The sequence below is a fragment of the Felis catus genome, chromosome X (genome assembly GCF_018350175.1).
Source record: "Felis catus isolate Fca126 chromosome X, F.catus_Fca126_mat1.0, whole genome shotgun sequence".
In the NCBI taxonomy this organism is placed as follows: Eukaryota; Metazoa; Chordata; class Mammalia; order Carnivora; family Felidae; genus Felis; species Felis catus.
In genome coordinates this window covers 126,290,269-126,304,970 of record NC_058386.1, presented here as the reverse complement: position 1 = coordinate 126,304,970, position 14,702 = coordinate 126,290,269, and the positions used below count along the sequence as shown (strand labels likewise).

At 59.4% G+C, this 14,702-nt stretch overlaps 2 protein-coding genes across 2 annotated transcripts; both read right to left on the bottom strand.

The window, feature by feature from the left end:
- Positions 1-14: 14 nt before the first annotated feature.
- Positions 15-6,069, bottom strand: GDI1 (GDP dissociation inhibitor 1). Its single transcript, XM_004001022.4, has 11 exons — positions 5,913-6,069; positions 4,571-4,678; positions 4,332-4,431; positions 4,051-4,185; positions 3,390-3,588; positions 2,991-3,122; positions 2,303-2,402; positions 1,741-1,912; positions 1,298-1,442; positions 1,103-1,157; positions 15-1,020 (listed from the first exon to the last, which is right to left on the bottom strand). Exons 1-11 carry the CDS (start codon positions 5,955-5,957, stop codon positions 868-870), a joined length of 1,344 nt encoding a protein of 447 aa, XP_004001071.1. The 5' UTR covers positions 5,958-6,069; the 3' UTR covers positions 15-867.
- A 588-nt stretch (positions 6,070-6,657) lies between these two features.
- On the bottom strand, positions 6,658-14,607 carry ATP6AP1 (ATPase H+ transporting accessory protein 1). Its single transcript, XM_023249007.2, has 10 exons — positions 14,395-14,607; positions 14,035-14,161; positions 11,605-11,679; positions 11,133-11,326; positions 10,569-10,609; positions 9,414-9,499; positions 8,737-8,975; positions 8,064-8,111; positions 7,740-7,971; positions 6,658-7,517 (listed from the first exon to the last, which is right to left on the bottom strand). The coding sequence occupies exons 1-10, from the start codon at positions 14,535-14,537 to the stop codon at positions 7,308-7,310; spliced, it is 1,395 nt and encodes a 464-aa protein (XP_023104775.1). The 5' UTR covers positions 14,538-14,607; the 3' UTR covers positions 6,658-7,307.
- Between the last annotated feature and the right edge of the window lie 95 nt (positions 14,608-14,702).

Here is a 14,702-nt window from a genome sequence, read left to right as displayed (position 1 = left end):
GCGAAAGACCGGGGTTCGGGTTTCAACACAGTTTTATTGAGAGGTTTTCTGTGAAATACACTAGAGGTCGGGGAAGGGGACACATTCACTTTGCAGGATAAGGGTTTCCCACCACTAAGGGAAAGGTTGTGGGCTGGGGCAGGGTGCACTGGGGTTTGGATCCATTTTCCCACCTCCTTCTGCTTTGCTCACATTTCTTTTCTCTCTCGGCAAATGCCAGAGAACACAAACACAAAACTAGCAACAAAAATAGCAAGATCAACCTCCAACCGGGCTGCACGCAAGCCCTCCCCCCTCCCAGGCCACACCAGAAGGCTGCGGGCAGAGGCACTCTGCTCCCTTCCCAAATCAGGGGGGCCGAAGTTAATAAATTAGAATAAATTAACGAGGGCGGGGCGGGCGGGGGGCGGAATGCAACTTTGTGCTGGGAGGGCCCCTTCTCTCCAACACGCAAGAGAGCTGGTGGGGGGAGGCAGGGGGCATCTCCAAAGGCCACTACAAGTAGGGGTAAGAGCAGTGGGGACAGAAGTCAGCTTTTCCTCCACGTTCTTCCCAAACAAAGCAGAAGAATTAGGAGTGGAGGGGGAAGAGACACACACAAGGGAAAGAACCCTCTTTTCCCAGAATAAGGAAGGGCCAAGAAAGAGGATGCTATCCAACCCCCCGTCTCCCAAACCATCACTAAGGTTAAGGATTTGGTCAGTGAATCAATGAGGTGGGTGACAGGAATGTAGAATGTGGTGGGGGAAGCAGAGAATGCTGGAAACAGGGGTGCCCAGCCACGCCCATCTCCCCAGCCCTGGAGGAAAACCGACTCAGGTCAGGGGAGAGGGCACCAAGGGCTAGGCTGTGGGGGAGGGGCATCAATCACTGGTCAGCTTCTCCAAAAACGTCATTCTGTTTGCGCTTCATGTTCTCAAAGTCAAAAGCGGAGCCTGCCATGCGCTTGTAGATGTCTTTGATGTCATTGCAGGTTGTCTCGAAGTGTGTAGTGGCATCATAGGAACAGGAACAGAACACCTGAAAACACCCAGAGCCAGGGTGAGCTGGGCAGGGGTCCTGGGTAGGCAGCTAGGAGCTGGGGCCAAGACAGCCTGCTTACCTGGCTCTCGGAACCATCGTCAATGGGCTCATATAAGTCACTGATGGCCACAAACCTGAGGGGTACACAGAGGGGAGGGAGGAGACCTCGCGACAAGCCTTACTCCCCGTGGCCTCTGCACCCCCCCCCACCCAGCTCCTCGGCTCCCTTCCTTCCCCCCCGCCCAGCCTCGGCCCCAGCCCCCCAGCCCCTCACTTCTGGTCAATGGGCTCCAGCAGCTCCAGGGCAGGCTCAACCTCCTTTTCCGGCTCTGCAGTCTCCACCGTGGTGCTGGCAATGGCGATGTACTTGCCCTGCGCGGCCACGTTGTGTGCGTAGGAGATCATGCACACGTAGATGTCTGCCCGCAAGAAGGGGCTCCGTTAACACGGGCACAGAGGGCCCGTGGAAGCTGGGCTCGATTCGGGCCCGCCTGCCCACTCCTCCCCAGTCCAGCACAGCAGGCAGCATCCAGACTGCCACCCTCACAGAGCACAGCCCAAGCCACCCAATCCCTAGGGCCCCAAGTCACAGGGCCTGCTATGCGGGTCCCCATCCTTCCATGGAGGGATCAGGCAGAGAGCTCCAAGAATTACGAGGAGAGGCAGAGCCACCCCAAAGAGAACACACTAGAGGAAGTCACGTGGGGCTTAGCCTACCTGACTTCCTGTTAACTTGGTTCTGGGGGATGATGATTTGGCAGGAGTTGGCATCATTGGTGTTCTTGATGGGGTGGCTAAGGATACAGATGATGCGGATAACCTGGCCGGCTTTCCGCACCCGGTCTGGAATGTAGCTGGGGTCACAGATCAGCTGCTTGCAGCGGGCCACCTGTGAAAACACCGGAAGGCCTATCCAAACACTCCCCTAGGTGGTCGTGGGGTTGAGTCCACAGCGAGGGCTGGCACTGTGCTCCTCTGAGCGGTACAGCTTCATCTTGTACCTCGGGGAGGTGGGCCCCCGAATGCAGCACTGGGAAACACCTTTTACCCAGACCCTGTGATGGGGAACACTCCCTGGACCCCTGACACGGCAAGCGGGTCTGAGAGCTACCTCTCACCAACAGAAGTGGCTATGTGGACTCCTTCCAGAGCCCTGGTCCGCAGCCCAAGGGGACCCACGGAGAGACCCAGCAGAGGCCGAGTCACCGGGGAGAGAGCCTCTAAGGAGAAGGCCAAGCCCCACCCAGACCGCCATCCTTGCACCATGGAGAAGGCTTACCTCTCCCTCAGACTTCACACCCACCACCTTGCCATTCTCCATGATGATGTCATCCACGGGTTTGTTCAGCATATATGTCCCCCCATAGATGGCACTCAACCTGTGGTGGGGAGAGTGATGGTGGGAGTCTCCTTCCCAGGAGAAAACAGGGACTGGTGCCCCTGTGCTGTCCACTCCCCGCCTCCAAACCAGTCCTGGGGTACAAAGAAGGCTGCCCTAGGCAGGCAGAGCTCAGTAGACCTGGTGGTTCTTCCCACCTCTGTCACTGCCACGGACTCAGGACTGAATTCGGAGTACTCCTTCCTCTCCGGTTTCCACCCAAACCACTCTGCAAAGGGCTACTGTGAGAGAAGCCTAAGGGCATGGTTCCTCAAGGGAATGGTCTGGGGAGCAGAACAAAGGGCTCTGGGGAAGCCCTCCGACTTGAGGTTCCAAGGCCCCAGGCCCAGCCGTGGTGCCGCCTGAACGTGGCTGGGAGCCAGGCAGGCCCTGTTGGTGAAGCCCTGGTCCTTCAACCCTGTACCTCCACGCCCTGCTGTGGCACACTGCCCCCCGCCCCAGCACCCGAGCGCGTGCAGTATAAAGCACACTAGACCACGATGGGAAGGCACGAATGCCACAAAGATCCTCAAGGCCATTTCCGTTCTTGGTCCTACTTAGTACTGCCAACAGAAAAAAGCCACCTCACCTTGCAAAGCCCTGGGGCAGCTCACCGAGGCCGTAGAGCGGATATAAATAAGGACTCTTTCCGTACCGAGCCAGGGACTCACTGTACAACTTGATGCGGTTGATGGTCTCGAGACAGGGCTGGTCCAAGTAACTGGGAGGATGGGGTCAAGAGAAGAAGCTCCAACAGCAGCACCCCAGCTCACCCCCACCCAAGCACCAGGCCAGCCTCCCCACCACCGTCTACGGCCTGGGGAAGGCTCCGGGTCAAATAAATGCGCAAAAAGGACAAAAAAGCTGACGGGTGAACATGTGGCTGACTACGAGAAACGTGCAGGGCGGATGGAGGGAGCAGCGTGCAGGAGTGGGGAGGGCAGGGTGCAGCCAGACGAGGGGGTCTGCCACGCCAGCTTCCTCTCACTCATCAGTGCGGTAGAGCGCCAGGGCATGGCCAGTGAAGTCGATGACGTCCTGGCCCAGGTCAAACTTCCGGTAGACGTCGCGCATGCTGGTGCTCTGGGGGTCGACACCCTCGAAGGTCTTGGGGTCGTTCTCATCAAAGTTTGCTACAAACACCAGGAATTTGCGGAAACGCCGTTTCTCAAACATGCCCATCAGATCTGTGGAGGCAGATGCGAGAAGCCTGTACCCCACAGAACGTGAAGCCCTCCTTCCCAGCAGGCGGGCTAAGAAAGCAGGTGCCCTAGCTCCCAGCCAAGCTTTGCTGATGACCACCGTGTAAGCTTACATGAGCCCCTTTGCCCTTCTTGGTTTCAGTTTCCCCATCTGTACAAAGAGGGGATTGGGCTGGACAGACTCTGCAGATCCTCCCAGTTCCAACACTTGGGGATGTTTCACGGGACACGTGGAGCCCCGGTCAAGAGGCTGAAGTCTTTCCAGAAGGAGCAACCATCCACACATCCGTTCTGCGTGTGGACTTCCCTCCTGGCCTCCGCTGTGAGGCTCAGGGCAGTTGAAGGCGGCCAGACCAAGGGGCTTCTGGCAGTGCGTGGGGAATGTGACCTTGGGCGCCCTGCTCTGCCCCTCGCCATAATTCTCTGGCCCAGGGAACCTGTACTCACTGGAAGCCAAGGCTTCAGTCTCAGTGGATGGCACTTTATAGATCTTTCCCCCCTTGTAGACAAAGCTGCCTTCCACCACCTTGAAGTCCAGGTAGCGCGTCACCTCTGTATACAGCAGCATCTTTACCAGCTGCCCTGTGGGGCGGTGGGGAAGAAACAACATTGGCACAGCTTCCCCCCTCCCGAAGCTCCCTAGCTGGTATGGCCACCCCTCCTCCGGAGCCTGCCCCTCTTCAGCCGTCCTCATCACCTCCCACGACACCTCTTTTCATCCCTCTCACCATTGGCCATGAGGAATTTGGGGATCAGGTCGACGTTCCAGTCTCGGCCCCTGCCCATGGCCTCAGGGGGCCCCTCCAGCAACTGAAAACGCTTATACAGCTGCAAACAGGAGACAGAGAGGCGCCTCAAGGACCACCCCGTCTGGTCCCTGCCCCCCTTTCCCAGAGAATCTATGGAGCTGCTCAGGCAGCTTCTGTGAAAGGGCAACGGGGGATGGGCCTGGGCCCAGGAGCCTCACCTCCTCCAGGGGCGTGATGGAGGAGCTCTCTCCCCCATAGTAGGGGTTCCTGTCCATGTGCAGCACTTTCTTCCCGTTCACGGACATGATGCCGGACAGGATACATTCCTGGAGAAGGGGGCAACACTTGCTGCATTTCCCTCTGCCCACATTCCCAACAGCCGCCCTGATTTGTTCCCCACCCTAAACCTGACGGGAGAGCAAACCTACAGAGACCCTGCTCCAGCGGAAGCTCCTTCCACCCCTGGCTGGCTGGCTCCCCTAAAAGCCGGGGTGACAGCTTCATCTGACCACAGTCCCTTTTACAACTTTGCTGAGCAGAGTTGAACAAGGAAAAAGAAATAAGGACGGTGTCCAGAGAAAGAGTGCCCAGCAGACACAGGGGAATGGTCTTGGCCATGACAAGAAAGCCATCTATCTACATAGGACCACGCTAAAAGGCAGAAAGCCCACAATGAGCCTCAGAGGAGATCCAGCTGAACAACGAAGGGCACCAGAAAGGGAAGTGAAGAGAGGCTCGACACCGGCCTGCAATCTCAGGCCCCACCCTGGGCTGCTCTTTTCTCAAAGGACAGGAGCGGCTGACCCTGTGTGTGTGTGTGCCCAGCCACAGGAGGGGCTTCTACACCCTGACTGAGAAAGAGGAGCCTCTCCAGGGGAGCAGTCCAACAGGGTCTGGGGGAAGAGGGAAGATAAACACCCTCACTCGTTTCTGTCACCAGGCCAAGGACAAAGGCTGCAAATACTCCTCAGCCTGGAATCTCCATGGGAAACCGTGGTAGGGTAGCGGGAATGTGCTCCCTGGCCCCAATGCTGTTCCTTCTGGAACATTCCCTGGGCCCCGGGCCGCATTGAGAAGCCAGGAACGCAGGATGAGGGCCCGCCCCGGTGAGGCCCCCTTACCCAGGGACCTTGTACTTCACCCGCACCAGAATTAGCACAAGATGTGGGAGGGATGCTGTGTGGGCGAGGGGTGCGGATGATGGCTGGGGGCCTGGTGGGCGGGGTCGGGGGCACGGCGGGGAGGGGGGACTCCGGCCGAGTGGGGGGTGCATCTTCTGGCCCAGGAGGCCTGGATACAGAGGAAGGGGGGGGATCGGAGGTCGAGCCCGGGGAGTCGAGGGGGCGGCTAGGTAGAGGGCCGCTTCTTGCAGACCGGGCGACGGGGGGGTGGAGAAAGACGATGTCGCGGACGGTGGTGGGGTGGGCACGGGGCGGTCTTTTTGGGGACCCGAGCGCCTCGGACGGCAATGACGGGAAGATGGGGTCGGCGGTCGGGGGCGGCAGCGCCGCAGGAAGGACGAGACGACACGGGACCCCGGGCGCCTGAGACCGCACTTACGGTGAGGCCGGTCCCCAGCACGATCACGTCGTATTCCTCGTCCATGGTCAGGCCTCGCTGCCAGCGCCCGTCGCTCCTCCTCCTCCTTCAGCACAGTCCTCGCCGCCACCGCCGCCGCCGCCGCCACCGCCGCCGCACTGGACCAAAGATGGCGGCAGTCGACGCCGCTTGACCCCTCCGCCGCGTCAAAGAGTCCCAGCCCCTCCCCGCGTCCCGCCGCGCCAGCTGGGGCCACCGCCTCCCTGGCTCGCCTCCCAGGAGGGCGGCCGGGGTCCGGGAGGCAGCACGAGCGCGGTTCCGCGGGCGGCGTCGCTCGCCGAGAGCCCTGAGGGGACAGGAGAGGGGCGGGGCGGGCGGGGCGGCCGGCGGCCGGTGCTGCGGCCCGCGAGGGATTCGTGCGCGGGAGCCGCGCGCGACCCGGCCGCCCGCCCCGCCCCCCAGGAGGCTGGGTGCGGCGGGCGCGCGCCGCTGCGGCAGCCGGGGGCGGCCCCCTCGGGACGCGAAGGCAGCTATTGTCACGACGGTCTCTCCCCCCCCTCCCCGCCCCCACAGGCACGGACCGCCCCGCCCTCCCCGCCCGCGAGCCTCAGCCCCTCCGTACCCTCGCCGGTTAAAGGCTTGTTGAAGACCCTCCGGCCTTCCCTTTGGCCTGACTCCGTTACAGCTACATCCGGGCGCCCCCTCCTGCAGCCCTCAGCCAAGCGCATCCCCTCGTGCCCGGTGCAGAAATGAGTGACAAGAGGCCTAAGCATGGCAACCTGTCTTTATTTTATTAGGAAGGAAACCACCCAGAACCCCAGGCTCCTGCCAGGCACTCCTGGCGGGTACATGCCAGAAAACCAATGATTACACCCAACCCAGCTGCTGTGGAGGTCTCTTCCTTCTCAGGCCACAGAAATAAACCCCAGCGTACTGCTTATTATTAGCACAACATCACCAAAAGACAATGACACCAGCCAAGCAGGACAATTAAATAGTACTTCCACACCGCCCCAAACTCAGGGAACCTTCAGCTTCTAGCTGCTGCAGGGAGCCCCGTAAAGTCTGGGGAGGGAGCATTTGATACACAAAAGCACTATAAACAGCAAAGGGTGAAGGTGGAGAGATGAGAATAAATAAGGGGGAAGAGGGGGTCCCAGAACTCATGTCCTCTCCCCCTACAATGACTGGACCTGGGAGATCTGTCTCCTATCTACGAAGAACTATGTACACCTTGCTGGTAGATGGAGGGTGGAGAGCCCCTCAGCGTGTTGAACGGGTAACAAGACAGGCCGAGGGGAACTGGGGGTTCATGCTATGGTAGGAAGAGGGGAAGCCCTTCGGTCCAGCGTGCCTCGAGGTGGGAAAGCAACAACCTGGACACCATCGTGCCTGCAACCCCCCACGGGCACGGGGTCACACAATCTGGGTCAAAGAGATGGTGGGGCCCTTGTGGTCGTCAAAGCGGTCCATGGTCTTGAGGCTGAGGATCATGTGTAAGCCATAGGTAAAGATGAACAGCATGAACAAGGAAGTGAGCAGCCCCATCCAGATGCCCGGGGAGAAGAAGCCGGCGCAGTCACTGGCGTAGGAGAACTGCTCGCCTGTCACGTTGAAGGCTTGGATCTGGGAGGGGACAGAAAGGACCATGTGGCCCCACGTGAGGACCGGGGGTCCCAAGTTAGTGGGTTGGTCCAGATCCCACAGAATGGCAGCACTGTGGGCACAGGACCCTCACCTACGCGGCCAAGCCCAGGCCCAGAGATGCCGGGAGCCATCAGGCCTCCGCTGCCCACCCGCCTCCCCCAGGTACGCTGCTCCCCACAGCCCGGGCCCCGCGCTCCCTACCTGGAAGTGCTGAAGGGTCATCTGCCAGAGAGAGGGCCGCACGCGGGGCACGAGGAGGTCGCCGTTCTTGCCCAGACAGCTGACGTACTCGCAATGAAAGGAGTAGATGCTAGGCCCTGTGACCTGGGAGGCGTTGAAGTAGGTGACGGAGCCGTTGCTGTGGATTTCAAGGCGCTCCATGGTAAACCAGTGGCGGGCAGACACCGGGTAGAAGCGGTTGGCCAGAATGAACCTGAGGGAGAGGCCGTCCGGGGATTCATCAGGCAGCCGGGAAGGCCGGAGCCACGCCAGCCTGCCCACACGTCAACTGCCCCTCGGACTCACCTGAATGTCACGGTGGTACCAAAGAGTTGTTCGTAGGTCAGCGAAAGCCTGCGGGGCCAGAGTAAGAGGGGAGTTGTCAGGCTCTGGGGGGCCTTTAACATCTAGCAGTAGAGCAAGTTCCTCAAGTCCACTCTACCTATGCTGCCCCGGGTACTCACAGCACCTGAAGAGGCAGTGTCCCAACCTGACAAATGGGGAAACTAAGGCCCTGTCACATCTAGGTCAGAAACCAGCACCCAGGTCCCCCACCTCCAGCTAAAAGCACCTTCCTCTGGTTTCCCTGAGCCTACTGCCCCTCCTTTCAGGTCCCCTCGGGGTTGCTGAGATGCCCGGATTGGGCTTTGGGGATAAAGGTGGTCTCTCCAGCCACGCAGCGAGGGTACAGAAGCCCTAGAACTAACTCAGGCCTGGTATACACCCTCGGGCAGTCACCTTGAGGCTGTTTAAGGCGAAGGGGGTGTGGGGAAGTGTCAGGTTCCCTGGTGATTGGGAAGTGTTAACAACCAAGGTTCTGGGCAAGGACTAGAAGGCATGGAGAGGCAAAACTCTGAGCAAGCCCCACTCCAAGAGCCCTCCACCTGCCCCACCCCACAATCTCACCTGCTTCCCACAGGGAACCTCCCCCCCAACATACACATGCACCCACCTGCAGTGACAGGAACTCTGCCCTTACCTGGCAACGGAGTCATTCCAGAAGGAGCCAGTGAGGTTAAGATCCTGGACCCCAAAGGTGAGGGAGGTCAGGTCCTCCCAGTGGTTCCCGTATGCCACCGAGAAGTTTTGGGCCCAGAACAGGATCCGGGGGGCGGTGTCATTGTAACTCACAGGGGGATGGACCACAGCTGACGCTGTCTGTTTTTGCAGCAGCTGGCGACCTAGCCCCCCAGTCACCATGGCTACATCACGGGCCACCTGTACAAACAACCCACAAGCCTTGTCTCAGTGGAGCTGAGAGCATGGCCCAGAATCAAGTGGCCTTCCTCATTGTCCCCGCTGGGCACCCTCTCTAGTATCTGCAGTTGCACTGGTCATACTCGGAGGCCCTTCCTCCAGGAAGCTCTTCCCGGGCGGACCCCTAAGCCCCTGTGATCTTCCTAGTCCCTCCAGATTAGGAACACTTGGACATACTGTCCAAATATGCCAGCCTGTGAGGCCCACTGGGCCAGATGGAAGGCTGCAGCCTGGAAAGAGAAAGCGTCACTTTCTGGTTCATCCCTGTCCCCCCACATAGGCCCAGGGAAGAAACTGGCCCCCCCAGGGCATTCCCCTCGGAGCCACACACCTAGGCCCACTCAGCACTTGCCTCTGCCCCCGGCTTCCAGGGCCCCTGCAGAAGCACACACTACGTACCCGGGAAGGGCGGACCGCCGTGAGGGCCGCGGTGTACGGGACGTCTTCGGATTTGAGTGTGCTCAGCACCTGCCCGATGACCTCATCTGAGGAGTGAGGGGGAGAGCAGAGAACCAGGTCGCAGATAGCTACTTACGGTAACGCCCCAACACCTGCCAGAAGCCGGCTGCCAGTCCCGCAGCAGAAGACAATGGAGACGGGGCTGTGCCCTTCCATGTGCCATGTGAGCGGCCTCTCTTGACGACATCCAGTGGGATTACCGTGTTGGGGTGGGGACCACCAGATGTCTGCACTGTGAAGCCTCCCACCCCTGGCAACTGACACACCCTGTGTGGTGGGACACCGAGATCCTCACAGAGCTGGCTCCTATCACCCTTCATTCACGTTTTCAGGGTCCCTCACGGGTCCCTAAGAGCAGCTGCTTCTTATCCCATGCACCCCCAGCCTCCCCCGGGGACACCTACGGCCTCAGCAGTTGGCTCTCTAATGCCAAGCCCTAACTAAATTAAATGAGAAAAGGGGCGCCTGGGTGGCTCAGGCGGTTAAGCGTCCGACTTCGGCTCAGGTCATGATCTTGTGGTCTGTGAATTCGAGCCCCACGTCGGGCTCTGTGCTGACAGCTCAGAGCCTGGAGCCTGCTTCGGATTCTGTGTGTGTGTCTCTCTCTCTGCCCTCCCCCTGCTCACGCTCTGTCTGTCTGTCTCTCAAGACTAAATAAACATTAAAATAATAAATAAATAGATAAATAAATAAGAAAAGACAGAGATATAGAAAACTCAAGGTTCACTTAGACATTTTCAATGACCTTTTGGGGGGAACGATCATCCTTCATAGCAAAAGGGAAGTCCTCAGAACTGTTTTTTGAAACACTTCCGGTCTGTTAAACCCAAAACTCTAGGATTCACGCTTCTGGAGTGGAGACGGACTCCACGGGCCCCCCCACACGGAAGGCCCCTAGATGTCCCAACACCTCGAGCTGGCTGAAGAGGGGTGAGGCCTGGGGGCCGCATTTCTCTGCTCAGCCGCCAATCATTCTGAGAAGTGGTGGGGGGGGCACCCTGGGAATGAAGAGGGCCTGGGGAACTTGGAGCCAGCTCTCTGCAGCCACGGGCTGAATGAGGCTGGCAAACGCATGCCTTCCCTGAGCCCACTCACCATTGCCCGTGAGGACTTCCCTCGGCGCCATCAGACCTGAGCTGTGGAAGAGAAGCAGAGCGTTTGAGCCCCTGCAACGCCAACAGCTCCCCACCGCCTGGGGACACCTGCCCCCTACTCCGCCAGCGTGTCCTCCACCCCATGCCACCATCCTCCCCTACTAGTCCCATTCACCCCGCACACTCCAGCCGGGGGCTCTGGAAGCCATGGTCACTCCTCCCCCCGCACCTTTGCTCACTGCGTGGCCCTGCCCTTGCCCCTCTCCTCCAGCTTCACAGACCCGGGCGAGGCCCCGCCGGCTGCTCCGTGAACGTGTCCTGGCCAAGGGAGCTAGCTGCCACCAGCAGGGCCCAGATCTGCCTCGTCTCTAGAGGGCCTCACTCAGGGGCGGGCGCTAACTCCTGAGTCACAACCGACCAGAGGCCCTTCCCGCCTCTTCTGGACATACGAGGCACCTTCTGATAGGGCTTCAAGGTACTGAACAGGAGGACTGATGTTTTGGCCAAGTTATGCTACCACGGCCAAGAGCTTCGCTGCTCTCTGGGCCCCGGGGCTAGGACACACCTGGCTGTGTACGGCAGGCGGATGAGCAGCAAGGCTGGGAGGCTGGCATTGAGTCTCAGCTCCCGCAGGGTGGCCAAGTCCACGTGCAGGGGGCTGGCCCCAAGCTTCTCCTGCAGGTAAGTGGTCAGAGTGCTGACCGCATACCAATCGACGGCAGGAAGCACCAGAGAGGAAGGAGCCAGATCCAGGGCATTCTGGGGGCCGGGGGGAGGCAAAAGGACAAGTTAGCAAGGGACCAGTGGGCCCGTGCCAGCCCCCAAACCTCCGCGGCAGCCCTCTTTAGCAAGGCACACCCACACCGGCATCTTATCCGAGGTCAGAAAGAAAACACCCCACATTCCCGGCCCCCGACACCTCAGGCTTTTCTACCCCCAAGCTTGCATGTCTGGTTCCTAAGGGGACGGTTTTTCCTGTGCTGTGGGGGAGAGTGCTGGACAGCCCCCGTGGCCCCTGGCCGGGAGGGGACGCTTACCTCCAGGTTCGAAAAGGCGCTATCCTGCTTGTTTCCAAACACGCCACCATATGCTGTGAAGTCCTCAATGCTCAGCTAGGAGAGAAGCAGAGAGGATGCCTCCGAAGGTGGGGCCAGGGAAGGGGCACACAGCTTCCGTGTGCGTTTGCGGGGCCAGCCAAATCTCATTTACAGCCAGCTATGGTCTGGTCAAAAGACTGAACAAAGGCACGCTTGGGGATAGGGAGTGGGGGAAAGGAAGGTTCTCTTTTTTTCGTTTGGCACCCTCCTGGCAGGGTGAGAAAACATGGGTGGTGGTCACGGGGTTGGGAGGAAATCTGTGGGCAGCTGACTTGTGGTAACCTCAGGATTAAGAGTCAGCCACCTACCTTCGGATGAGGAACTGGGTACGGAATGGGGAAGCTGGGAGAGGGGTAGGGGGCAGCGAGGAGCATTTACTGCAGCGCCCCCCATCCCCGGGGCGGAAGTCAGAGAAAACGAGAAGCCGCCTATGTCCGGTCTGGACGGGACCCTTCTCAGACAAGGGCAAGGACCTCCTTCCCTGCCTCGTTTTGGTGGGAGGAGAGAGGTGAAGACGATGGAATGCGCTTAAGAAGGCCGAAGTCTTCTGAGTCTTCTGAGCTCTCCTGACACAGTAACCCTGACCCCTCCCTATTCCTCTCCAACCTACAGATGTCCTTCAACTCCTGCCCCTCCACCCCAACTCCCAGCTTCCTCTGGCTTTTCCCAGTTAGGCCCAGAGGCGATCTTAATCAGTTTCTCTAACCTCGTTCTGTTTAGTACACACACTTGCCCAGCCTCCTCTCTCTTCTGGGCTGGGATCCTGACCCTGTTTGGCTGCCTGGGCTCTCATTCTGAAAGCCCAGTAACCACCACTGTGTCCTCCCGATAGTCGTCGCTCAAAATTGCCCCCAAATTGACCCAAAGCTTCCCGCCACCTTTAGAACTACAGCAAGCCTTTCCCCCTCATGTCCTGGCTACCTGGCTGACCATGTCCTACCCCCTTCTCTCCCTCACGATACTCCACTTGAGCCACACCAGCTCTTTCTGGGCTCACGGAGAGCACTCCTGGCCCAGGGCCTTTGCACCTGTTGTTCCCTCTGCCAGGAAGCCCTCCCACCCATACCCACATGGCTCTGTCCCTCCCTCCATTTAGGTATCTGCTCGGATATTGTCAGGGAGCCCTTGCCTGATCACCCTTAAACAGCATCACCAGTCATTCTTTCCCCTTGGCCTGCTTCCTTCTCTGAAAACTACAGCATTGACATTATATCATACACCAATTCAGCATTTACCTGTTGCCCTCACAAGAACGTCAGCTTCTGCCAGGTAGAGGCTTGGGTTATTCTGCTCACCGCTCTGTCCCCAACACTTGATACCTGGTACATACTAGGCAGTCCACGTTTGGCAAATGAATGAACGTGTGAATGCCATAAGGGGACCGCAGGGAGCTGTTTTACATAGATTATAAGAGTTGCTCCTCACAGCCCTCTGACAGAGGTGGTGTCTTCATTTTACAGATAAGGAAACGGGCATTCTCTGATTCTCTCGCACGTCCAGAGTCTGGTAAGTAGTAGAACTAGAACTGAGTTGCAGTCTAACTATATTATTTACCACCTCCTGACAGGACTACGGGCCAGCATGGCCATCACTGTCTTCCCACAGGGCAACAGGGGGAGACCACAAGGGGAATGAGCCACACAGGCCGCCACCAAGGAAGGAATAAGCAGAGGCTTGGTCACCTCCCAAATACCAAGTCTCCACTGCCCTAGAATCTTCTTATGGTCCATCTGCCTGCTTTGGAGGCAGAGAAACCTGCATGGGAGGGAAAACTGTGTGCTAGAGCACAAGCCGTGGGGGGGGGGGGTCCTCTGGCAGACTCAGACAGGAACCAACTGTGGTGCGCATAAACTACGGACCACCAGCCAATTGTCACACCTCTACCAACCTCAGTTTCCCTGGCAGTAAAACCAAGAAAATGACATCGGCTTAGCACAGTGCCTACGAAGCAGTCAATAAGTGATCATTTTCGATCATCTCAATTATGATCATTAAAGTTAGGATCACAACTCTGTCACCCATCAGCTGTGTCATTTGCCATTGCCATCCTTGGACAGAAGTCTTGTCATCTGTAAACAGGGTCAATAATCCCCACCGCACAGAGTAGCTCAGGTAAGTACTTGGTACTCAGAAGACATCTGCCCTCTGACCCCCTGCTTCACCCAATCGAGGCAGTGCCATTTCAGGGCCCCCGTCCTTCCCACTGAACCTTCTCCTGCAGGCCTTCTTCCCAAGAGAGGAGTCCCACGTCCCTACAGTTGGCACAAGGTCACTGAAGCCTCCCTTGGGGAATGGGCCTCGGTGTCGGGGGGGGGGGGGGGCCTGACTTCTTCCTGACAACTGAGGGAGAGAGAGGTGGGGCGGGCGCACCTTGTCCTGGAGGAAGAGCAGCACATTCCGGGGGCCCAGCTCCAGGGCGGGGTCTAAGTAGGTGGAGAGCTGCATGTCGCTGGTGATGTGGCCCTCGTGGGTGTTGGCCGCAGGACCCCACAAGTCCCTGGCAGGGGACAGAAGAGCTGCTGTCAAGGGGGGGGGGGGCGCATGACTTAGGATCTGAAGCTCACGGGCTCCCATCTTGATGCGTGGGGCCCCGAGCTCTGATCTGGCTGGACAGTCCCCCTCTGCCCCACTCGGCCACCGCTCGTGAGGACAGCCCCGGAGCCGGGCGAGGGCACCTCAGCCGCCGCGGCGCGCAGCACAGCCTGCGCCGGCCCGGCCCGCCACGCTCACCGGTCACTCGACCACAGCACCAGCGGCACCTGCTGCTCCGCCTCCGCCACCGCCACCAGCACCAGCAGTAGCCACCGCATCTGCCAGAGCGCTGGGGCCTGCCGCGTCCCCGCCTGAAGCCGAGCTGCTGCGGTCGCCGCCATCACAGCCTCGGCCTCCGCTGCCTCGGCCGCCGCCGCCGCTGCAGATCAGGTGACCGTCGCCCCCCCTGAGCTCCGCCCCCCGCCGCCATTGGCTCGCGAGTAGGCCCGCTCCCCAGGACCGCAGACGATTGGACAAAGATCATGCCACTCACGGCCACTCCTGTT